This window comes from Rattus norvegicus, chromosome 2 (assembly GCF_036323735.1).
Source record: "Rattus norvegicus strain BN/NHsdMcwi chromosome 2, GRCr8, whole genome shotgun sequence".
Taxonomy (NCBI): domain Eukaryota; kingdom Metazoa; phylum Chordata; class Mammalia; order Rodentia; family Muridae; genus Rattus; species Rattus norvegicus.
Window position 1 is genome coordinate 106,833,479 of NC_086020.1, and position 24,768 is coordinate 106,858,246.

Genomic DNA, 24,768 nt, shown 5'->3' on the forward strand with positions numbered 1-24,768 from the left:
TTTCTAGTTGTTGAGCATTTTGTTTGGTTTTAGACAGGATTTGCTGTTTAACTTGACGTGTTGACCCACCTGTGTCCTGGGCTTTACCATGCCCAGCACTATCGTGGTATTTAAGAATACCTCACCAAATAGGCTGCTACATGTTTTTGTTAATATATTTCACTTTATAGTCACTTCTGTTGATTGCTTATGATCATCTTGCCTTGGTAGATTAGTATTTCTTGTGAAGTTGTTACTTAGTAGAAGCTCTAAAATATAAAATAAGAAAAATATTAAAATGTTTGTGTCCAGTAGTCTACTTCTTATTCATGCTAAATGTGTGGCTTAGATTGTGGAATGCTTGCTCATATGAGGACTTGAGCTGATATTTTGACTCTGAAGGTCTGGAGACTCCACTGCAAGAATATGGAACCTCAGTGAGAACAGCACAAGTGGCCCCACACAGCTGGTGCTTAGACACTGCATACGGGAAGGAGGGCAGGACGTTCCCAGTAACAAGGATGTCACCTCTCTAGATTGGAATGTGAGTGTTCTTTTCTTGCATAGGTGGTCTGTGAATGAAGACATTTGAGGACTCGACATACTATAATCTGGAGATTAGGTCCCAATTTTAGCTTCAACCTGGCTCCATATTCCTAAAATCCTAATCAAAATTTAAAAATAAATTGAAGGCTTTACTTTTTACCTCTTATAAAAAGCATCCTCAGAGTATCATTTTTATGTTGTCCTTCCTGGTCTATACCTGCTGCATCCTCACTCATGGTCCTCTGTGAAAATGTTCTGCGGAGGAACTGCAGTCCTGCTCCACAGTGCTGCCTGCCAGTGCTCATCCTTGGGTGGGCTGTCTGAGGACACTGGCTTCATCTGCGAGCAGGGTTTTGCCAGCCTTTGTTGGCACTCACACAGAGATCTGGGTCTTTTGTGCCCAGAACTTCAACAGGCACTGTGTGTGTAGTAATTAAATGGCCTTTTGGATTGTGTAATAAACAAAATGTATTTCTCTGCCAGAGTGAAGGTACACTTCTAGCAACTGGGTCATATGACGGATTTGCCAGAATATGGACTAAAGATGGTATGAATTTTTCTAACTTTATTGATGTTCTAAGTTATAAAGTTTAAAGTAATTTTAAAGTTTTTTGTTGTTGTTGTTGTTGTTTGTTCTTTTTTAATTTAGGTAATCTTGCCAGCACCTTGGGGCAGCATAAAGGTCCTATATTTGCATTAAAATGGAATAAGAAAGGAAATTTCATCCTAAGTGCTGGTGTAGACAAGGTAAATGAACATTCAAGTCAAGTTCTATCAAGAATATATTTGAAAGTAATTTTTTCTTTCCTGCTAATAACTTAAGCAGACTTCAGTTCATTCAAATAAGAAGTGGTAACAGTAATAGAAATTTTTCTTATATTGTCTGCTTATTTTCCGAAACTACTATCTTATCTTTCATTGATATGACCATGCCTCATTTTTGCTAGGATTTGTACCTGGTGAAGCATTAGAACTAAGCACTTTGTGCTTCCCAGTCCATCTCAGTGGCAACGGCTCCTTCCACCCAGCAGAGAACAGACTGTTAATCTGTTAATCTGCTGGGGGAGGGGACAGAAACTGCCTTCGACTCATATTTTCAGTGAGCAGTTCTAAAAGAGAGCTGAAGGAATGTGCAAAAGCAGGGGAGGGGAGAGCCAGCCCCTGTCACTTTCATAGGCAGTCTCACAGCCTGCTTTAAGTGGTACTATAATGTAAGACGTTCTTTTCGGGTGGGGGGGGGGTGTCAATGCGAAGTTCACGTCAGTGTGAGGTTCAAGAAAAGAAATCTGTTAGTGGTAGTTTTAGTATAACAAGAATTTAGTTCCTTATATCTCCAGAGCTGGCAAAACTCATTAAAATGCACCATTGCAGTGATATCCATTAGGTAATCTAATACAATGCAGACACCTTGTTGACAAACAATAATTATTATTGGAAATAAGTTGGCAAGAATCCCCGCAGAAAAGTTAAGCTGCGTCATGATGCTTTCCTCTGAGCTGAGTGTAGGTGGCCTTGTGTTGTGAGGAATAGAAATATTGATGGTGGAGTTCACTACACAGTGTCCTTCTGCCTTAGTCAGGCGTCCATTCTGCCACTCACGCACCCTTTAATTTTTCTTCTCCTTCTAATCTCAGACCACCATCATTTGGGATGCGCATACTGGAGAAGCCAAGCAGCAGTTTCCTTTCCATTCAGGTAAATCTTGATGACACATGGCAGCTGACATGCTCTTCAGAATTCACTCAGGGCCTAGAGTGTCAGACAGCGTTCTTGGTGCCGGCTCTCTCGGGAGGCATTTCATAGCTTTTAAACTGTTCCTTCTTAGAGGGTCAGCAGGGCTTTTTGTGAAATGTGCCATAGAGTACTGAGCCTACGTAATTAGAGTGATGATGCAGAGTCGGACGGTGTAGTGAGGGTGGCTCTGCAGAGTTGGAAGGTCTGGCTGTAAATGGACTTTCTGCACGTGATAAGCTCTCAGATCACTTAACCTTTGTAGCTTCATTTTCACTATATGTAAACGAGGGCTCTTGACAGCTATTTATTGCAAGGACAAGAAAATGCCTTGGAATAAATTAAACTATTATAGGCTCACATATCACCATCTTGTGCATTTTAGATTGATTTGTCTAGGTCAGCCCTCTTTTGTTTGTGAAGTAAAAGATGGGTATTCTTGATGTCTTTTGTGGGTTTCCTCTTGTGTGATGTAGTACTCTGGGCTTGTAGCTCAGTGCCCTCATTGCCTTCATCCTGGCACCACTGTGTCAGAGAGGGCAGGGAGGAACAACATCCTGCTGTGTATACCAGGCTGTTTCCGGCTCAGAACGCTTCTCCTTCCGTTTCCTCAGCCTCCTGAGTATGGGAGTGTAGGCGAGCATCATCGGTGAATTTCTTGATGGCAGGAAAGACTGCCAGGGTAATGGTTTTAGCGCTGTCTGATAATAGCTGCTGCTTTGAGACTTGCTCTGAGGAGTCCCACCGTGACTGAGGAGGCTGTGGTTATCATCCTCATGTCGTTGGGAATGAGCAGGCATGTACCAAAAGGCAGAAGTGAGACCAAGCAAAACACTCGGGGTAGGATCTGAGTAGAGTGGTTTGCAGACTTTGTGGTATGCCCTAAATACTTAACTCTATCAGGGTGGCCACACTAAAGCACTCCCTGTTTACCTGTTCTGCTTCTATTTTATTTATTTATTATATATTATGATTACACTGTCGCTGTCTTCAGACACACCAGAAGAGGGCATCAGATCTCATTTCAGATGGTTGTGAGCCACCATGTGGTTGCGGGGTTTGAACTCAGGACCTCGGGAAGAGAAGTCGGTGTTCTTAACCACTGAGCCATCTCTCCAGCCCCCTTGTTCTGCTTCTAAATCAGCCTGGCTTCTAGTTCTTCCCCTGCCAGAGTTTTCCATGGTCTCTGGCTAGTTCTGCATGTTTCGTCATACTTCTTGGTAGTGATAGAAACTTAAAGGAGTTGGGAGATGGCACAAATGCTTAGGCACAGTAAAAAGAATGACAACCATTTGAGGTGTTTCTCAGTGTGTTCTCTCAGACTTCAAACCAGAGCTTGCTGAGGGATAGTCTAAGCTTCTGTCTGGCCAACGCTGCTCGATATATGCATGTGTACATCACGAGATACTGGGCTAAGAGATATGACACTCTTTCAGATGGGAACCAAAAGACAAGGAAACAAGAACCTGAGAGAAAGGAGTTAGTTAGGGAAGAGAGAGAGTAGGAGGGAACTGAAATGCTTTAAAATAAGAAGTTGTACTTTAACAGAGTTCTGCTGAGGAATAGTTGACATATGGACGGAATGTATTTATCTTGAAGTGATTACACATGTAAATACCATTGAAACCATCACACTGAAGATACAGGCACATCTGTTACCACCAGGCCCCTCTCACCGGCTGTGAGAGGTCTCATTCTCCAGGCAATGACAGTAGTCACCACAGATACAGATTGGTTTACGATGTACGTACAGAATCACAGGTACATTTTACTTGGAGGACTGTGACCTCTCTTTCACTCTGCATGAATATTCTTCTGTGTTGTAACAGATACTTATTCAGTATTTCTTTTGCTAGCAAGGTCTCTTTGGGTGGCCTATATAATGTGTTTGCCCACTATTGAATAAATTAATGTTTTCTGTTTGGTCTTATTACAGATAAACAACTATAAACATTCAAAAGTCTTTAAATGAGCATGCAGTTTTATTTCTTAGAATACCAAGTAGTAAAATAACTGCATTGCTCAAAACTGAAATTGTTTTCTAAAGCAATTTCGTCTCACCAGCCATAGAGCAGCATCATCAGTTCTCTGCATCCTTTCCAGGCCGTAGTGGATGATCCCATTTTTAATTGTAGCCAATTTGATTATTTTGTGATGGCATCTTACTGTGGTTCTAATTTGACTATTTTCCTAAGGAACTAGAATGTGTACGGGGAGGGGCACAGGTGTATATGGAGGCCAAAAGTTCGGTATCGGGTGGTCAGGAGTCTTCCTTGATCACTGTGCACATTAGTTTTTGAGGCAGGGTCTCATTATTTCAACTACACTGACTGGGTGACAAACTCCAAGGACCTTCCTGTCTGTACCTCCCCAATGCTGGAATTCAAGTATGCACTATCATGTCTGACTTCTGCATAGATTCTGGGCATCCAAACTCATCTCCATGTTTTTGCATAGCAGGGACTTTATCTCCTGAGCCATCTCCCATCTTACCCATTGGTTATTTATATTTCCTTGATACAAGTCATTTCTAGGTATATGGCAGACGTTTTCTCTTTATCTGGGATGTATCTTTGCTTTTGTTATGTGGTGTTTTTGGCACAGGGACGTACTTGGTGTGCAGTGTTTACTGATTTTTACCTTCAGGGTGCTCCTAGGTTACAGACATGTGCTCCATATTGGATGTTCTTAATGCTGATGAATTCCATAATTAGTCTGTACCTTAATTTTCCTTGTTACTTGTTTTTTAATACAGATTGTTAGCACGTAGCCCAGGCTGATTTGATGCTTGAGATAGTCCTGCCTTAACCTTGTGAGTGCTGAAATTCTAGGCTTCTCCCATGCAACTTCTGTTTTTCATATGTGTGCTTTCCGTTCCTCTCAAAATGACGTTTTGACTGATTTTTTTTTTTCTTTGACTTAGTGGACAATTTAAATTAATGTTGCTTAGTTTTTAAGTATTTGGGGCTTTTGTTAGAGGTCTCTCAAAAACTGTTTGCTAATTTAGTTTCGCTCTTCTTATAAACATCATGTAGACTGATTTGTGTGCTAGCATTTAGTGTTACCATTAGTGGTTTTTTACCCATTACTGGTTTGCCATCTGTAGACCATCCGTTTTTGAAAGACAGATACTGAAATCTCCCAACTATTGGAAAACACACGATCTCAATCTCATTCTCTCTCTGTCTCTCCTTCCCTCTCTCCCATTCTTCCTCTTTGTGACTTTTCTTCCTCCTTCTCCTCTTTTTCTTCTCTTTGTGTGCATATGTGTACTCATGTGACTGTGTGTATGTGTGTCTGTCTGTTTGTCTTTGTGTTTGTACAGAAGTCGAGGACAATACGAGGCATGGTTACCTCTTAAGTATCCACTAAGTTTATCCCTTTGAGGCAGGGTCACATTGCACTTGGAATTCACTGATGGCCAGCAAGCTCTAGCAGTTTTTCTGAATCTGCCCTCCACGAAGTGTTGGAGGCACTGATGAGCACAGGTTTGGCCATACCTGGCTTGTCATGGCTCATGGTAGCAGCACTCAGGCCCTCATGCTTCTGTAGCATGCATTTATGCCCACTGAGCCATCTCTCCACCCAGCTGTTCCTAAAAGGCAAATCAGAGGTAACTTAGAACTGAGGTCAGGTGTAGGATTGTGAGTTAGTGCTTGGTAGTAGTAGTAAGAAGTTTTAGAAATAAGCAGATGGGTCCACAGTGAATATAACTAAATTACAAATTTGTATATTTATAACTAGGTAAATTGTATGTCTTAGTCATTGTTCTATTGCTACAAAGAGACACCATGACCTTAGGCAACTTTTAAAAAATAAAGCATTTAGTTGGGGCCTTGCTTACAGTTTCAGATGTTTAGCTGTGATAGGAATCATGATAACAGGCTAGCGTGGTGCTAGAGAAGTAGCTTAAAGTTACATCCTGATCCATGGCCCAAGAGAGAGAAAGGAACTAGTGGAGGCTTTTGACACCTCAGAACCCATGTCCAGAGATACACTTTCTCCAACAGGGCTACACTTTCTAATCCTTAAAAAGAGTTCTACTTCCTAGTGACTAAGCTTTCAAATGTTTGAGCCATCTTATTCAACCACCATAATGTATTTGGTCACAAAATTTAAAACTAATGAAATACTCTGAACACCATTGACTAAAACATTTAAAATGAGTGAATTGCATCTCAGTAAAGCCGTTAAAAATGCCAATTAATTGTCAAAGAGACAATTAAATAAGAAAATACTAATACTAAATAAATATCTTTTTCTTCATAAGTTATTCTTTTCAAAACTAGGGAATTTAAGTGGATTTCTAAAAATAAATCAGGAGAGAATTTTCATTTTAGCTCTAAAAATTTTTAAATGTATTATAGTGTGAAATTAAAATTTCATAGCTTCCTCTAAGTATATAAAATAATAAACAGACCTTGCATGTTTTGGGTACATGTTGGGTTAGGTTTATAGTCTTAAAGAACTTACACTGCCTGGGCCTGTCTTATGACTGATGTCCCCTAGTGTTTCCCTGGGTTGCCAGGGTGCCAAGAACATGGCAGGCACCTTTATCATAACATTCAGTTTAACATTCCTAGCTGAAAACCAGGAAAGGGAATAACATTTGAAATGTAAATAAAAAATATCTAATAAAAAATTAATTAAAAAATTTCTAGCTGAAGTTCTTAAAATTTTTCTTTTATTTTTTAATATTTTACAATCCATTTCATTTTTTCATCAGGCAAATTTACCCAGAAGATTGAAAAATCCAGGAAAAAAAATCTTACATTTACATTTAGGATGTCCTCTTTCACATAATCTTCAAAACCAACAATATATGTTAATTGGTTTCCATGTTGTAATGGTTTGTATAAACTTGGCCCAGGGAGTGGTACTATTAGAAGGTTGAAATAGGTATGTCACTGTGGGTGCAGGCTTTAAGACCATTATCCTAGCTCCGTGGAACTAAGTGTTCTGCTAGCAGCCTTAAAAAGAAGAAAATGTAGAATTCTCCATGCCTTCCTGGACATTGCCCTGTTCCCACCTTGATGACAATGGGCTGAACCCCTGAGCCTGTAAGCCAGCCCCAATTAAATGTTGTCCTTATAAGACTTGACTTGGTCATGGTTGACTGTTCATAGCAGTAAAACCCTAAGATATTGGCATCAGGAGTGGGGTATAGTTGTGATAGGCCAGACCATGCCTTTGGAAGAATGTGGATGTTGGGACTTCGGATTTGAAAAGCAATGGGTTTGTAAGTGGGGCTTAATGAATTATCTGAGTAGGAATATGGAAAACTTTGTTACTGAGAGTAATTTGAATTGTACGGACCTGGCCTAAGAGGTTTCAGTGGAGAATTTCAATATGTGACCTAGAGATTGTTTTTGTGGTATTTTGGTGAAGAATGTGGCTGCTTTTGTGCCCTTGTCTGAAGAGTCTATATTAATTGTACTGACAAAGGAAGTCTTAGAAGCACCCATCATAAACTTTGTTCTCTGATTAAGTTTAATGAAGAGCATTTTGAACAAGCTTAGCAAGCTCAGAAAGGAAAAATATAAAATATGTGGTTCAAGTATTTAAGGGGCACCAGGAAATGAAATGGAACTGAATCCTATGTTCTGTGAGATAACAGATTAAGGGATTTGGGGGCAAGATCCTACCCAGCAAAGTTTATATCAAGGCATAGTGGTATACACTTTTAATCTCGGAGACAAAGCCAAACAGATCTCTAAGTTCAAGGCCAGCCTGGGAAAAAGCAGGTTCTAGGTGAAGAAAAACTTAAATCCAGGTATGGTGTACACGCCCTTAATCCCAGCATTACAGGAAGCAGAGCCACGCAGATCTCTGAGTTCACAGTCAATCTACAAAGGAAGTCCCAGGAAAGCCAAGCTTAGGCAGAGAAGGAGTCAGAAAATAGAAAGCTGGTAATAGAATAAGGGGCCCATGTTCCAGCCCCAGAAAGCAGCAGGACTCAGCAGCTTTGGCCATGTGTTTCTGGCTTTAGAGTGAAAAATAGAAGGGACTACTGGGACAGTTGATGCTGGTGATAGAAATTAGTGGTGATTAAGAAGAGACCAGCATTACTGAAGTGAAATCTTTGGGGAAGGGTTTTCTGAGCGCACAAAGAAGCTGTGTTCAAGAGATAGCCAAGGTTGTACCTCATTCTACAGCCGGACTTGGTAACATGTAAGAGTCACACAGGTGGTACAGGTTTTGAAGGCATGAAGCGGTCATGAAGAGCAGCTGAGTCTTGGCACCGTGAGAGGCCATGAAAGCCATTGGGGAAGGTGCAGTCTCAGTTGCAGTTGATGGCCCAGGACTGAAGGTGTCATGCAAAGAAGTTGAGGCTTGGCACTGTGAAGAGAGCCTATGAGAGGCTATGGCTATTGGTGAAGCCTGGTTGCAGCAGAAGGCCCCAGTATTTTGGAGGTGCCAGTATGACGAGATGACTACGTAGAATAGCAGGAGTTGGGAGTACTACAGAGGACAGAGCTGAAAAGTGACAACGGCCCTTTGGAGGAGCCCAGGAAGATCTGTGTGGATCCCAGACATTGAAACAAGAAGCTGTAACATTGAAGTTGCCTTGGAAACCCCAAGATGTTCGAGATGCCTGAGCCGTGGGCTATCTGCTGAGGAAAGATGCTAATGGAGTGGAACCAGCCCTGGAGAAAGAAGTTTTTTGCAGTCAACAAAGATGAAAATGGAGTTGGAGATCTGAAGACCATTTTGACATCAAAACTGGAGATGCAGAGTTTAGAGTTTGCCCAGCTGCTTTCCTGTTTTTCTTTGGGAATTACAGTTAAGTGATTGGATGAATCTCAGAAGTGACTTTGAATGTTGGACTTTTACCATTGTTGAGACTGTTATTGACGCTGGGGACTTTTGTATTTTACATTATTATGTTAGGTTTAGATGTGGTCCCCATAGACTTATATGTTTGAACAAGCCTATGTGGCCAGGGAGTAGAATGTGATAGTTTGTATATGCTGGGCCCAGGGAGTGGCACTGTTAAAAGGTATGGCCTTGTTGAAGTAGGTGTATCACTCAGGGTGTGGGTTTAAGACCATCATACTAGTTACCTGGAAGCCAGTGTTCTGTTAGCAGCCTTAAGAAAGATGTAGAACTCTCAGCTCCTCCTGCACCATGCCTTCCTGGATGCTGCCATGCTCCCGTCTTGATGATACTGGACTGACTCTCTGATTCTGTAAGCCAGCCCCAATTAAATGTTGTCCTTATAAGACTTGCCTTCGTCATAGTGTCTATTCACAGCTGTAAAACTCTTAAGACACCTGTCACGCAAAGGTCCTTCCCCATGTCCTGCTGATTTCTTTTATCATTTTTTCCATTTATTTATTCATTTTATATCCCAATCACTGCCACCCCCACCCTTCATACAATTTCTCTCCCATCCTGTCTTCCCCTTCTCTGAGAAGGGGTCAGCTCCTCTTGAGTACCAGCCTACCCAGGTATATCAAGTCACTCTAAGAGTAGGTACATCATCTCCCCTTAAGGCCAGACAAGGCAGCCCAGTTAAGGGAACAGGATACATTGGCAAGCAGCAGAGTCAGGGACAGCTCCTGCTCCAGTTGTTGGGGAACCCACATGAACACCAAACTGCATATCTGCCACATGAGTGGTGGGGCCTAGGTCCAACCCAAGTATGTTCCTTGTTTGGTGATTCAGTCTCTGAGAGCTCCTAAGGGGTGCAGGTTAGTTGACTGTTGGTTTTCTTATGGAGTCTCTGTCCCCTCCAGGTACTTCAGTCTTTTGCAGAACTCTTTCACAAGAGCTCCACCTAATGTTTGGCTGTGACTCTGCATCTGTTTCAGTCATCTCCTGGGTAGAGCCTCTCAGAGGACAGTTATGCTAGCTAGGCTCCTGACTGCAAGCTTTAGCAGGGTATTAGTAGTAGTATCAGGGATTGGTTCTTGCCCATGAGATGAGTCTCAATTTGGGTCAGTCATTGACGGGCCAGTCCCTCAATCTCTGCTCCGTCTTTATCCCTGCACTTCTTGTAGGCAGGACAGATTTTGTGCCGTTTTGTGAGTAGGGACTCCCAGTGGAGGGAGTCTTTTCTGAATGCTGGATATAGTTTCCTTTTTGTCCCTGAACCCAAAATATGTCTGTCATAGTGTGGCTTGTGATTTGTCAGCCTCCTCTCAAGTTTGCAGGCCACTCAGGCTCTTAGAGGTCATATCAGACATTTGACCTTCCTCATATTATTTTTTGTATAATTATCTATTTTCTTAAAAATTCTAGCCTCCTCTTCCTTATTTTCTACTTATTAATACTAGAATTATAAGAGTGATATTTTATGTTAATTTTGCAATCTTTACTGAATCAGGATTTTGACAGGAAGACAGTCTATTCTTGGGAATCCAAGAAAGGGACTAATGCAGAAGGAAATCACTGTAGTAATGTTGGGGAAGGGGAGCATTAGAGGCGTGAGGTCACCCAGAGCAGAACAACTGAAAGAAAGACCAGTGAGATGGAAGGTGCTGCCAGTCTAATGGGAACCTGAACCACTGGGAAGAGGTTGCCTAGTAACAGCAGGAACCATTGAGAAACCAGGCTGAGCTAGGGGCAGGAATAGTCACCCTGGGCTTCTGTTCCCCTCTCTGAAGCAAGCTCAGGACTAGAAAGCCCAAGAGTCTGGAAAGGGGAGGTTGTGAGAGTTATCCTCATGGTCCAGGTGAACCTGAGGGCAGACCGAAGTGAACAGGACAGTTGGCATCACAGTGGATACATCCAAAATATTAGCTGCCCGTCACATGCTGCTGACCAGAGTGGGCACAGCTGCTGGCTGATGCAGATCGCATTCTCCTAGAAGTTATACCGAACTAAATGTGAGTGAAGTGCTAAGTTTAGGAAACATCCCAGGAAAGCATCCTTCATTTTCCTGTTTCTTCCTGTCTCTAAGTCGGGTTGACAGTCTTACTAAGGTTCAGAAAGTAGCTTTTTCTAGTGTTGCAGACCATGCGGATGTGTTGTACTGAGGATGAATCTAAATGTCCTATTATTTCCCCCTATGAAAGCCCCCTCCCCACAGCTGACTGGAGTGTGAACACCGAACTCTCCATGTGCTCACCCAGTCACTCGATATCCCGGCCTTGATCTTGAGGCTACTATCACAGAGCCTTTGCTGCTTGTTGTAGGTGAAAGAAACATGTACTCCGCTTTGAGCTAAAGTTGGGCTGCATACTAAGTCTTAGCCAACTTTGGACATTTGAGATTTTAAACGTTTTTAAAAGCCACTTGATTTTTCCTACAGAGGAACTTTTAAAAAGAAAACCCCTTTGTCGGTAACATTGCTGTTGATAATGGGGATGGCTCTGATTCACTTATCTGATTTGTAGTTTGTAGCATTCTTTCACATGCAGCTTCTTGCTTGGTCTTGGCAACCTCCCTACGTACTAAATTTGGAGGTGGAGTAGGTGGGGTATTAAGAGTTAATGAACAGCTTTTTTGTTTTCTTCATTATATAAAAGAGAAGCCTAGGCTCCAGCTCACAGCATGAGTTATCCTGCACAGCGATCACACAGTTGGAAGTTATTGGCAGTTTTGATCTCTCTCTCTCTCTCTCTCTCTCTCTCTCTCTCTCTCTCTCTCTCTCTCGCTCTCTCTCTCAAAAAGTCAGTGTAGGAGCTAGAGAAGATGGTTCAATGGATAAGAACACCACCTTTTCTTCCAGAGGATCCAGGTTTAATTCCTAGCAGCCATGTGACAGTTTTTTCTCAGTAACTCCAATTCCAGGGGAACTGACATATATGCAGCAAAACTCCAGTGCACATATGGATGAGTGAATAAATAGTAAAATCTTTAAGTACTGCTTAGGATATGCTTCAGAGCTAAAGCTCCTGGGTGACACACATGTGCTCAGTGCAAACCCCACCTGTGTTCCTTCCTAGCCCCAGCACTGGATGTTGACTGGCAGAGCAACAACACCTTTGCATCTTGTAGTACAGATATGTGCATTCACGTCTGCAAATTAGGACAAGACAGACCTATCAAAACATTCCAGGGACACACGGTAAGTCTTTCCTTCTATATATGATCATTTTGAGTGAATTATATCAAGTAATATTTCAGAATAGCTTTTAACTATGCATATTAAATATCAAGTAGCAGTCTGTTATATAAAATGAAAATATAAATATTTACTGTTGTTTTTAGAATGAAGTAAATGCTATCAAATGGGACCCAACTGGCAATCTCCTAGCCTCCTGTTCAGATGACATGACATTGAAGGTAATTCAGATAGTGGGCATTTTAAAGCTTTTTCTTTTGCTTTTTTGTTGTTGTTGTTGTTTTTTTGGTTTTTTTTTTGGTTTTTTTTTTTGTTTTTTTTTGTTTTTTTTTTTTTTTTTGCTTGCCCTCACTATATACCTCTGGCTGTCTTGGAACTCAGTGATGTAGATCAGGCTGGCCTTGAACTCCAGAGATTCGCCGTCCCTTGCCTCTTGAATATTGGATAATGGCTTATACTACCATACCTGGCTTAAGGCTATTTAAAATGTCCTCTTGCTATGTAAACCTAAATGAGGACTTCCTAACTTTTTAATGGTTAGTCTTGTTTCCTCTGAAATGCTTACATACTTGAATATAGGAAGTTCTATTAAAAGAATGGCTGCGCAGGTTAATTATGCTGCTGTATTTATCACAGTTCTCACTGGTGGTGAGGCAATCGGCATAGATCAATCTGAAAAAGACTTCTCAAAACTGATACACAATCACAGAGGTTGCTAATTCTCTGTTGTCTTCAAACTGGAAACCCAGAAAAATCTAATTTATTACTTTTCTTTTGTTATGCTAAGATACTATGTTGAAGGCAACTTATAGAAGAGTTTATTGGATCTAACAGTTTCAGACAGTGAATTCATGATCATTATGTCAAGGAGCATCGCAACAGGCAGGCAGGCAAAGCATTGGCTTACGTCAACAATCACAAGGCAGAGAGACCAAGCCAAATGGGAACGATAGCAGTTTTTGAAGTAAAAGAGCCATCCCCATTGATACATGTTGTCCAACAAGGCCACACCTCCTAATCATTCCAGAGTAGTTCTACCAACTGGTGACTCAGCTTTTAAATATATAATGTATATATAATATATAATACATAATGGCCTACGGGGCCATTCTCATTCAAACCCCCATAGGCAGCTGTGTGGTTCCAAATTTGAAGCTCAAGTAGTGCCAGGGCCATTGTGTAGGGCCCAGGCTGAAGGCAGAAAACCTGTATTTCAGCTCAGTATTGAAGCCCGAGAAGACAGTGGTTGCTACCTACATGAATGCTGTCCATCCACATGGAGAATGCAATCTGCTTTGTTCTTACTGAGAAACATGGGGAAATAATGCTTAACCAAATATCTGGGTCTCCCAAGACTCGGTCAAGGTGAGATAGGGAATTGACCATCCATAAATACAGTGTGATGTGACTTCATCCCATAGGTAGTGAAAACACCATGTTGAGATAAAGACTAGCCTAGTGCTAGTCTCTGCAATGACTGAGCCTTTTGACTTCCTCATGCCACACGTGTTCTACTGAAAACATTTATCCTCAGCCTCAGTACCAGTGACCATAGTGACAGCCCTTAGAAATAGGGTAGTCCTATAGGAAAGTAACTTGTTTTTTCTTCCCCTCCCTCCAAGGTCAGATGGAGGAGACTTGGTTGTGCTAAGGCAGCATGACAATGATGAACTGCATCTTTAGTCTTGGTTTTGTTGTCATTGGTTTTGGTTTTGGTTTTGGTTTTTGTATGTGCCATAATCTCACTATGTAGCCCAGGCTGGCTTTGAATTTGAGACCCTGCACATCCTCCAAACGCTGGGTATAAGGCGATACCACCATACTGGTTTCCTTGTCTTTTCTTTGTGTTTTCTTCTCATGCACATGCCTTTAAGCTTATACCATGGAGGAATGCCAATAGTCAGAGAAACTTGTTTTATAGATTGAGCTGAAAGCTGAAGCCTGGGACACCTCAGGGTTGAGATTGCAGCTTTTTTTCACCCAACAAAGAATTTTGTGCCCAGTGTATTTCAAAGCAGAAGTGAAATGGGTGGTGGTGTTATGAACAGGAGGCTATAGGATGATAAACCTTAAGAAACAGTTTCCTAGATGAGGAAGATTACCAGAGTGCATAGAGGAATGTCATGAGGATCACAGGGTGACATGTTAAGCCTGCCAGTGCTAAAAACTTAAAAACAATAAGGAAGTTTTAGAAATGTGTGGTCAGTTTCATTTCCCAGGACTGTAAACATCTGAACTACAAAGCACTACGGTGTTCTCTTAGCTGTTTACTGCATTTCAAGACTGTGAATTCCAGTGGCTTGTATTTGTGTGTTGGGAACTAAACCAGGGGCCTCATACAAGGCTAGACTGTTCACACAGGTGCCAAGCCACTGCCTTGCTGGAGCCAGTTCAGGGACTTTGTAAATGTTGAGATGAGTTAGTCCTTTCGTCATTCAAGTTTTGCAGTCAGGCATATTTGTGAAGAATTAATATGTTTTTATGGATCAAACTTTAAGTACATTCAACTGCTTTTACATTTCTTTGTAGTCATTCTCTTGATGCTTGGCTTTTTTTTTTTTTTTTTTTTTTTGGTTTGGTTGTTTGTCTTACTTTAAAGATCATGCTTTTAAAGATATTTGTTGTTCAGAAAATTACCACATTTTTTCTTTTGGTTTAGATATGGAGTATGAAGCAAGATAACTGTGTTCATGATTTACAAGCACATAATAAAGAAATTTATACTATTAAATGGAGTCCAACAGGACCAGGGACAAATAATCCGAATGCCAACCTTATGCTAGCAAGGTGATGTGTCTGTTTCAGTTTTCCTGTTAGTCTCTCATACAGAAACATTTTGGGAAAATATGGCAGAAAACAGGGAACATATCTTGAGGGAGCATATTTCAATAGGAACCTTTAAACATGGGTTTTTAATATTAGAATTTCAGGGTTTAATGCTTTTTTATACCTATTGATCTAAAACCCAACATGAATAAACCCCAGGAGTTAGGATTTGCTTATTGGCCACTGTGCCTAACATAGTAAGTCTGAAACCATCCTGGACTCTATAGTGAGACCCTATTGCAGTTAACAATAGATCATTTGGGCATAGGATAATAAAAATCATCATCTTTTTTCAAAGAGATAAATTCCCAAATATAATCAGTTTGGTGTTCAGAACCATGGACCAATAACCAGGATTATTGGTAACGTGACTAGGCAGGGTCTAGGGTCTTCAGTCTGTTTCACGTTTCCCTTCCAGTTTCCACAATACTTAGATTTTAGCAGTGGAATCCACTAGCTCGTTAGGATGGGCAGAATGTGGGAGGCTGAGGGCATGGCCAAGAGAGTATTTGATTACTTATAAAATTATTTTCCCTTTCCATTTTTAGTGCATCCTTTGATTCTACAGTTAGGTTATGGGATGTAGACCGAGGGATTTGCATCCATACTTTGACAAAACATCAAGAGCCTGTGTACAGTGTGGCTTTTAGTCCTGATGGCAGGTATCTGGCAAGTGGTTCTTTTGACAAGTGTGTGCACATCTGGAACACACAGGTATGTCCCATTAATTTAAGCTTCACTTACTAAGTTAGAAGCATTCACCTATTTACATACGTTTTTGTTTTTCTGTATGTGACATCAACTTAATAGTTTTAAGAATCAAAAAGTATTTGGGGGCATTTTATAGCTTTTCTTTTGTGCCCCATGAATCACCCTCTGTGTTCCCCATGTCTTGGTTGGTGTAGGTCATACTTAATACATTGCAGGCAGCCATTTTCTGTTCTGTAGTAGATTTCTACCGTTGTTTATTTGATGAGTTACTTGCTATAAACCATCACATCTAGTATTTTTCATTAAGTTGCACAGCTGATGCTCAAGAAGGTCCGTACTGAGGAGGTTTTGGCCATCTTTGCCTTCATGTCCGACAGTGACTGTTCTGCCTACCTTCTCTTTCATCCTTACTGAGTTTCATACTGAACAAAGCACCATGCTTCTAGCACACACTCAGCAGGGTCCCGTTTCTAGGTGGAGGATGATATTGCAGTTCCAAGCTTCCAGTATGGGAAGTGAAGCTGAGTATCCTAGGCTGACTGCTCTGCAGATTTGAAAATTCATTTGAATTTTACATTTAAAAACTAGCATTTACCTAAAGAACATCACTATGGCACTTTGCACATACTTTGTTTTTAATAAGCCTGTTTCCTGCTCCTGTCTCTGCTCCTCCGCCCACCTCTCCATTCACTTCCCCTGAGCTGCCCTTCCAATCCTCATGTCCTCCTCCTCTATTAAGGCCTCTCTGCTCCCTCTCGTAAAACCATCTCTAGTTTCATGATTTGCACTCCCATGCTAAAATGTAGGATACTCATGAAAAGGAACGTGTTGTATTTGTCTTTCTGAGTCTGGCATATTTTGCTTAACATTCCACTTCACTGATTTTCCTGTAAAATGTAATGGTTAATTTTTCTTTAAGGCTACATAATATTCTATTGTGTACTCCATTGCGATATATTTTTTTCTGTTGGTAAAATGTATATGTCCCTTGGTGACGAGTATGCTTCTTCTTCTGCATTCATTGTTCATTGTAGGTATTGTTTTAAGGAAGCTAAACATCCTAGTGGGGAATCACCAACACTAGAAAAACAGTTTGGGCTGAAACCATCCTTTGAGGATAGTCTGATAACATCAGTGAAAGGGGTTACCATAAAATTATTATTTCCAGAGGTTTAGAACTTGCCTATATTGTTATTTGAAACCAAGGCCCACCTCTGATTGCTAGAAAATTAATGCATCATCATATATTTTTGACTCATTCTAATACCTAATTAATTTAAAAAATTTTTATCTTTGACAGTTTATTTTGAGCCCATATACTACTTTTTAAATTAATTATTTATACTAAGTTTATATGAATTACTATAATTCTATAGTAGCCTCTTAAGTAAGTTCTTCCCTCCCTCCCCATTTTCCTCTCTTTCCTGCCTTTTCCAATTAAAAATTACTATATAGTACTTACACATAATAACAGGTTTCATCATGATATGCTTATAAATGATACAGAACATTTTGATCAGCCCTCCTCCACCATTCTCTTCTCACATTACCACTAACTCCTCCTATTTAGTTCTCTTCTCTAATGTCATCTGGGGGATTAAAATAGAGTTACTTATGGGAGCACAGGCAACTTTTCAGTGGGTACACCACTGAAGAAAATGTCCTTTCCTCCTCCATCAACCATTAACTACTTACATATTTTGGGGAGAGGAGGGATAGGGGTGAGGATGGGGTTTCATGTCACTTTCCTACATTATAGATTTTGATAATGATACTTAGGCGTCTGTTTTTCATATTTTTAGACAGGTGCTCTAGTTCACAGTTACAGGGGAACAGGTGGGATTTTTGAAGTTTGCTGGAACGCAGCAGGAGACAAAGTTGGAGCCAGTGCTTCGGATGGTTCAGTGAGTATGCACATGAATTTTTTTAAAGAGAAGGGGACATGTTAGGTACACAGTTGTGTTTGTTGCAAAATAACAAATTTTGGTTAAAATATCAACACCATTTCCAACACCTCTCCCTGGGCTTTGTGCTAAATATGTTCATTACATTTTGAATAATATGAATAAAACTTAGGGGTGACTTTGCCAAAGAGTCTTTATAAACAAGCAATGAGCAGTTTCCAATGTAAATCTTCCATTTGTGGAATTAAATGTCATGAAGTATTTCTTGCTAAATGGTAGTTTTAAAGCCCTTTCCCCAACTCTCCTCTCTGTAGAGGGGTGTTAGAGGTTGAAGAATGGAGGCTGATTTCTGCAGGGAGATATTTGGTACTGAGACCTCCAGGATGTGGTAATTATGGTCTCTACTGTTCCAAAGCAGTGAAAGCTGGAGAGGGAGAGCTGAGCTATTGGCGAGGTGGCCTCTGTAACTCCTGGTATCTTCTGTTCAGATCCGAGAGTTAGAAGCTGTCTGCTGTGTATGTTTCCCATCCCCTTTTCACTGACTGTAAGGACTAATTCCTAAACCTTACAGCAGCATTTCCACAGTTACTGCACCTCGCAAGGGCTCACGTCACAGCATGGAGACCTGATGCCCTTCAGTTAAGATTTATTTCCATGATTTGTTACTTTGATTTTATGAATATGCATCTTAGAGACAGACTGTAAATTACAATGTACTCTTTATAGAAGTTAAGCTTGCAATGTAAGGTAGATTTCTGGATCCTGGCTGACTATTGTCATCTCTTACAGGTTTGTGTCTTAGATCTTCGGAAATAGCGTTACTAGTTGGAAGCCATGGACCGACTATGAATGTGTACATAGCCACAAGACTATCCCTGACCCACATAACTGCTATAGTCCCATTTGAACCATGGCCAGTCCACTACAGCCAAATCTAAGAGAAATATATACATGCAGTGTATATGAACACAGCTGTACCCTGAAGATGACAGTCTCGTCCCAGCTTGTGAATTCTGCTCACCAAGTGCTGGGATCTAACCTGCTGTGCCCCTAAGTAGTGTTTAGAAGTTTGGATATGGAAACCAGAAGAGAAGGAATATGCGTTATAAGAGCAAACCACACATGTCCCAGTTTTGAATATCAATGACAGCCTTGTTTCTCCCCTTTGAATCAGCAGACACCATGGATTATATTTTTTCCCCTTCAGTAGTGCGCAGTTTGTATGTACAGAGAACATGGACTTAACAGAAGCTTGCGGCAGTAGTTGGTTCTTGCTTCCAAGTTTGTTTTTGGTTTAGATTACGGATGCATGAAGTAAGGGAGTGAATCATTTTCTTGCTTTTTTTTTTCCTCACCTTTTAAACAAACAAACAAAAAATAATCTTAAAAATATTTTCCTGCATTCTTTGGAAGAGGTAGATGTTTGGTACATTTGATGGCTCCCAGAGCATATACTCAATAGGTGCATATTGTGGAGGGAATTGGAATAATAGGAAACTGCATGACTTTTGTCATGTCATTCTCTGATACACATCAGCAAAGGGTGTTATGTTATCTTTGTTTTGGGTTTTTTGTTTTAGTTCTTTGTGTGTGTGTGTGTGTGTGTGTGTGTGTGTGTGTGTGTGTGTGTGTGTGTGTGAAAGAGATGGGGGGCTTAAGTAAAATAGTTTCTTTTTGGGGACGTATTTCTGCCAATTAAAGACTAGAAGGGCACAACCTTTTTTTTAAAAATACCATAAAGAAGAGACTTTTTTTTAAAAAAAAAATCTTCTGATGTTTTGTAGCCATAACTAAATTATGGTTAAAATGTGCACTATTGTGAGAAGGAGCAACGTAGTTTGGGGCTTTTATTTTATTTTTTTATTTTACCATTTGTCTGTTTTACTTTGTTTCTTAAGAGATTAAAATATTTCTGGATAAGGATTAGCTTCTCAAAGTGTCCATCATTCTGTATAGAAGCTTAACTATGTAATGTAACCAGATTCCAGTGTTAAAAGTCTCTCCTGTTAGCTTTCTTTTTACAAAGCAAGATTACAGCATATAACACTGCCATTACATGGCTAAATGTTTGCTACCTTCGTTTTGAAAACAGTTTTTAAAGGCTTGCTTTGAGGTGTTTTTGGATAGCAGTGATGGAGAATTTAGGAGAAGTGTGGCCGAGGCTAGCCCTCTGCCTGCGTCTATGGCGCCAAAGCTGCACTTTGTCAAGCAACATAGATCTAAGCTGCTGCTGTTTCCAGTAGTCACTACTATATCATGTCTTTTTACTCTTGTTTATATCAAGTATTCTTTTTTAAATCTAGGTATCCAATCAGATCTCTTCTGTTCAGCTAAAAGTAAAATATACCTACAAATGTTCACTAGAGGCTGTGTTTGTGAAGGTGATGACAGGACAGTTGATATTAATGGAAGAACCCAGGAACATTGATTCTGGAGAGAGAAAGAACAGTTGTCAAATTTATATCTTTAAATTTTTAATTAAGAAATTGCTTAGCAAATTTATAACACTATTTGTGTCAGTAGTTGTTTTGAGGCCTTTGACTCATAAGTCCCACCCTGTGTTCTACGAAGCGGCTCTAGCCCAGCCCCACAGCTTTGATGCTCTGTATTTGCTGCCTTGCTCTTTACAAAACAGCGTTGATTGACGCAGGTCTTGGCTTCACTAAGGTAGGGTGGCATTTGCTTTTGGTAAAGAAGATGAATACACTTAAATTTGACATCGTTATATCTTCCCCATTGTTGGTGGGGACTATGATACTGTAATAATTTTAAGAGTTGCATCCAGAGAGGCAGTCATCTGTGGTTTGTGCCAGGTGTTTTTAGGGTTCGATCACATTGAGATATTTAGAACCCGTTGCTCTGTGGCTCTGTAGGAATTCTAAAATGCTGAGTGTCTGGCACTTAAGATTTTGCTTTTACTGCAAGAGGGTCACATCTGTTGGCCTCTATTGTTTAAAAAAAAATAATAAAAATAAAAAACTGTGCAATAATTTTTAAACGTGCTCCCAGGAATAGACACAAACGTTTTGAGTATGCCTAAGCTGCATCTCCTTCAGCGATGCATTTGTCAATTGCACTGAATCTGAACCTGAAAGTCAGAGGTGATTGTTGATAGTGCTTTTGTATTTTGATATGGACATTTTATTCATTTGCATACAGTCATTGACGTTCTTCCCAGCTGATTCAAAGACAGTCACAAATTCCTGAAATACAGCTGCCGGAATGACAGCTGAATTTTCTGATATTGTCTTGCTCTCTGTTGGGTGTGTGTTTATTGGTTTGTTTTGTTCTGTTTTATTTTTATTTTTTTCCTATTTCTTTGGCTATTTTCCTTCAGCACACTAGCTGTGATAGATTGTCTGATAGAAGTGCAGAGCTTTGCTATCCCAGAGCCTCGGGTCTTTCTCTCGCAGATGTGGCTGAAGACGTCCACCTTTAGGCTGGTTCTCCGTGAGCGTAGGACTGTGTGCTTTGCTGCTGCTCTCAGTGTCACTGTAGCCTGCTGACGTGCCACAATGCTGCTCCACAGACACCATACCACGTCTCCACCCGAGCAGTCAGATGATCACCGGAGACCACACTTGAGTGTTGTCAAGTGCTGTCATGGGGTTCTCACTTTCCTTCTTGTCCTTTTCTGAAGATGCAAAGTCCAGGAGTCTTTCTGTGGTGTTCATTTAGATCATTGTTTTATATGCTACTGTAAAGAAGTGAGGAAGGAGAGGGAAATGAATAGCACTGATTACAGTAGACTGGAGGGTGCGGTCTACTGCCACCCATGAAAGGCAGGAAGGAACCTGTGTACTCCATGCTGGAGACTCTTGGGGACTTAGGTTTACCCCACTCCTGTTCTCCATGATCAGGTAATATCATTGACTTTCAAATGATTTAGGGGTGGTAACTGGAATAGATATTAGAGTGTAGCAAATTCTGTTTTCATGAGTTATCCTCTAGGTGAATATGTTTTAGGATTAAACACCTTTTACAGATACTGAAAGTGCCTCCTTTTGTGGTATACAAAAAACAAATTATGGTGCAAAAAGTAATCAATAGATTGAATCACATGAAGGGTTTTTTGCTTTTTGACATAAAAATGTCAAGAGACAGGCCAAAGATTTGTACTTTTCACTTATAAAGCACTCCTTTTTTTCCTTAAGATTCTTTCTGTCGATCAGATTTAATGAAAGAGTACTATTTTTAAGGAGCTATCTGTTTATGTAGAATGATTTTGTTAAAAGAGTAATGTAAACTATGAATGAGGAGTAGAGGCCCGCGGAGGACTGGGCCTTTTGCTATTTAAAGGAATCACGGATGACCAGGCTTCTGTAAGCACACACGGCAACTTCTACTAAGTGCATAGGAAAAGCATCTCATACAGTGCTGTCTTGCTCTTTTAAAGACCATTTATGTTTTTGTAAGCGCATTGCACATTTCCACAGAAGCTGGATTCTCAGGAGCTCAGCGGTACTTGCCCAGTTGCCGCAGAAATCCTGCCTCCGTGGACCAACATCGTGGCACAGCAGCAAAAGCCAGCTTATGGGGGCTACCAGCCAGCCTACAGAGACCCTGGGGGTGGTTTTCTGTTTGTTCTTCATTCCCTCCTTTTGTCTGAAATCATCAGGGAGGGATCAGTAATAGCTCTGAAGTGTCACATTTAATATCAGTCTTTTAATACACAATCCTAGTCAAATGTAGGAGAGAAAAAAAGGGGAGTGCTCACATTTTTTAATCTACTCGTTTAGAATCCGGTGTCTCTACATAGCAGTTCTGAGGTTTTCATGGCAGTCTTTATCTCTGCCCTTCTGTGACAGTGTTGAAGCAGGATGAATAAGTAGGCTTTTGTTGTGTTTTGTTTTTAAACCTAGCAAGGTGTTTCATATTTTCTTTGGGATTTCTCATTAAGTTTGAGGAAACATTCTGCATGTTCTATCTGGTGTGCTTTTTTTCATCTCATTACAAACAGGCAGAGTTCATTGTGTATCTCTGCCATCCTTAAATACAGAAGTGATTTTCTTTCCTGACTTTGACATTGTTGCTATATATAATGTTTTCATTTGAGTTTTTGCAAATCATTTGGGTCTAATTCTGTGAGCCTACCTTAGTACTGGGTGACGATGTCTGCAGCCTTTCTTTAGTTCCACAGTTAACTTTAAAGCTGTTGTAGAAGTGTAAACCAGCCCATGACAGTTTTTTTGTACACGCTTAAGAACTTTATTGTTCAATTTTCATGATGATTGTGTAAGGAAGACTGATACAGATGTCTATCTCTCCTGGACCATGTCAATGACACTTACGATGTATTTTGGTTCCACATCACAGTGATTTGTCCCCGATGACCCTTTGACCCTTTCCAGGCACATTTTGTGTGTGTGTGTGTGTTGTTGTTGTTGCAGTTTTCCCTTTGCATTGTATTGCTTTGACAACTGTAATTTGAATCAGATCTGAAAGAGGTCCAGAATAAAATATATTTTGATATTATGTTGGCTGTGTACGTATATAAAACCTTTGCTATCTATGTGGTTTGTAAAGACTAGTCGAGTAAGGAGAGGGATGGTGTTTGTTTACAATTTCCTGTTTACATTTCAATTGCGTTTATCCCCCACTATTCAGTGTAGAATAGATAATTTTGCTTCCAGAGTCTTCCCTACTACAGCCTATCTGTCCTAGCTCTTACTATCTCCAGTGAATATAACTGCCATGGGAATCACTGTTTTCATAAACATTGTTTCCAAGATGTATACTTTAAAGAAGCCCATAGATGAATTTAAAGTTTTTGCTATTTTATTACTTCTTGCAGGGGATAAGATTTTTTAAAATGAAGGGATTATTTTCTATATTTGTTAAATAATAGCATGTACTCAGCTAAGGGTAATGATGACTCCTGAGTGATTTTGAAATACTGATAGTTTATTTAGAGGACTTCACACATGAACTAATAAGACTTCAGATTCACTGTTAGCTTAGCATCCAGTAGCACAAGGCACACCAAGTATGTGGCCGACGGCTTTCAGCACAGGAGCTCTGCCCTTCCTGCTGCACTCCTATCCATGCCAACCAAACATGCCACAGTGGTTTCCACCTGTAGCTGATTGCTGACCTTACTACAAATCTAGTAACAGATGAGGAACATCCCAAGGCACCATCCAGCCTCAGTTACTGCCAACTCCTATAGATCGTTTCCTTGGTCAAGTTGCCTTCTCCATGCCCTCCGCCTTTCTTCTGTTTTCTTGGTAGATACAGGCTGCTGTAGCCTTGTTGTGCTCTCATTGCAACTGCTAAAGCTAGCAACCTTTAGTTGTCAAGGGGTTCATTTCTATTGCATGGCATAGGTTGTTAATGACATTCTGTTTTTACACTTCTCCAGAAAGCATTGGGCCGCCAAGGATTAGAGTCCACTTGAGCCTAAAGTTAAGCAGAAGTTCATTGAGCCACCATTGCAGAGAGGTTACTTTTGATTTCATAGTTCTTATACTTTATCATGAATTAGATTTCTTACCTACTATAATATGTAGCTGATTAAAGTTTACTGGTTTTTTTTTTTTTTCCTATATATTCATCTGAAAACGACAGTAGAGGAAAAGCCATTATGGACACTTGATTTTGTGGTGCTTTTCTCTGCTGTACCGAGGCACTGTCAACAGTAAAAATGTTAACCCTATGCTACCTTTCCCTGCATGCTTCTTTAAATGTCATCTACCAATGCTTAATTGTCCTAACTTGTAATATTTTTGTATAAAATTTTTTAGGAGTTCCTTGTAATTTCTTTATAATTTAAAATATATTAAACACAAAGTGTTTAGTAAAGTACAGATGACAATTACTAATGTTTCTTGGTTGTTGGGTTTGTATGATCAGGTGGGAAGGAAAATTCTCATTTTTAAGAACTGAGTCCAGTGGGATGGATTCACCACTAGAAAAAAAGATCACAACTGTTTAACTTAAAACAATGAACAGGTACACTGTCAGAATAGGCTGCCCTCCACATGCCACCCTGCTGGCAGGAAAAACATGGTCTGCGTGGTACTGCTGTGGGGAACCTGGCTCCTGCAAACCCGAGAGCCA

The 24,768-nt window shown here is 40.4% G+C and overlaps 1 protein-coding gene across 8 annotated transcripts in view; it reads left to right on the plus strand.

The window, feature by feature from the left end:
- Positions 1-24,511, plus strand: part of Tbl1xr1 (TBL1X/Y related 1) — a 139,179-nt gene extending 114,668 nt beyond the window's left edge. For 7 of the 8 annotated variants that reach the window (XM_039102745.1, XM_039102747.1, XM_006232190.4 and 4 more), the window contains 10 exons: positions 382-523; positions 1,009-1,072; positions 1,175-1,272; positions 2,160-2,220; positions 12,150-12,271; positions 12,415-12,489; positions 14,928-15,055; positions 15,643-15,808; positions 17,608-17,709; positions 18,499-23,184. In XM_039102745.1, the coding sequence (XP_038958673.1) occupies positions 382-523; positions 1,009-1,072; positions 1,175-1,272; positions 2,160-2,220; positions 12,150-12,271; positions 12,415-12,489; positions 14,928-15,055; positions 15,643-15,808; positions 17,608-17,709; positions 18,499-18,525 (985 nt within the window). In that variant the 3' untranslated portion in view covers positions 18,526-23,184. Of the gene's footprint in view, positions 1-381; positions 524-1,008; positions 1,073-1,174; positions 1,273-2,159; positions 2,221-12,149; positions 12,272-12,414; positions 12,490-14,927; positions 15,056-15,642; positions 15,809-17,607; positions 17,710-18,498 lie in introns of all 8 variants that reach the window. The other variant, NM_001108941.1, reaches the window with a different exon arrangement.
- The last annotated feature ends 257 nt before the right edge of the window (positions 24,512-24,768 follow it).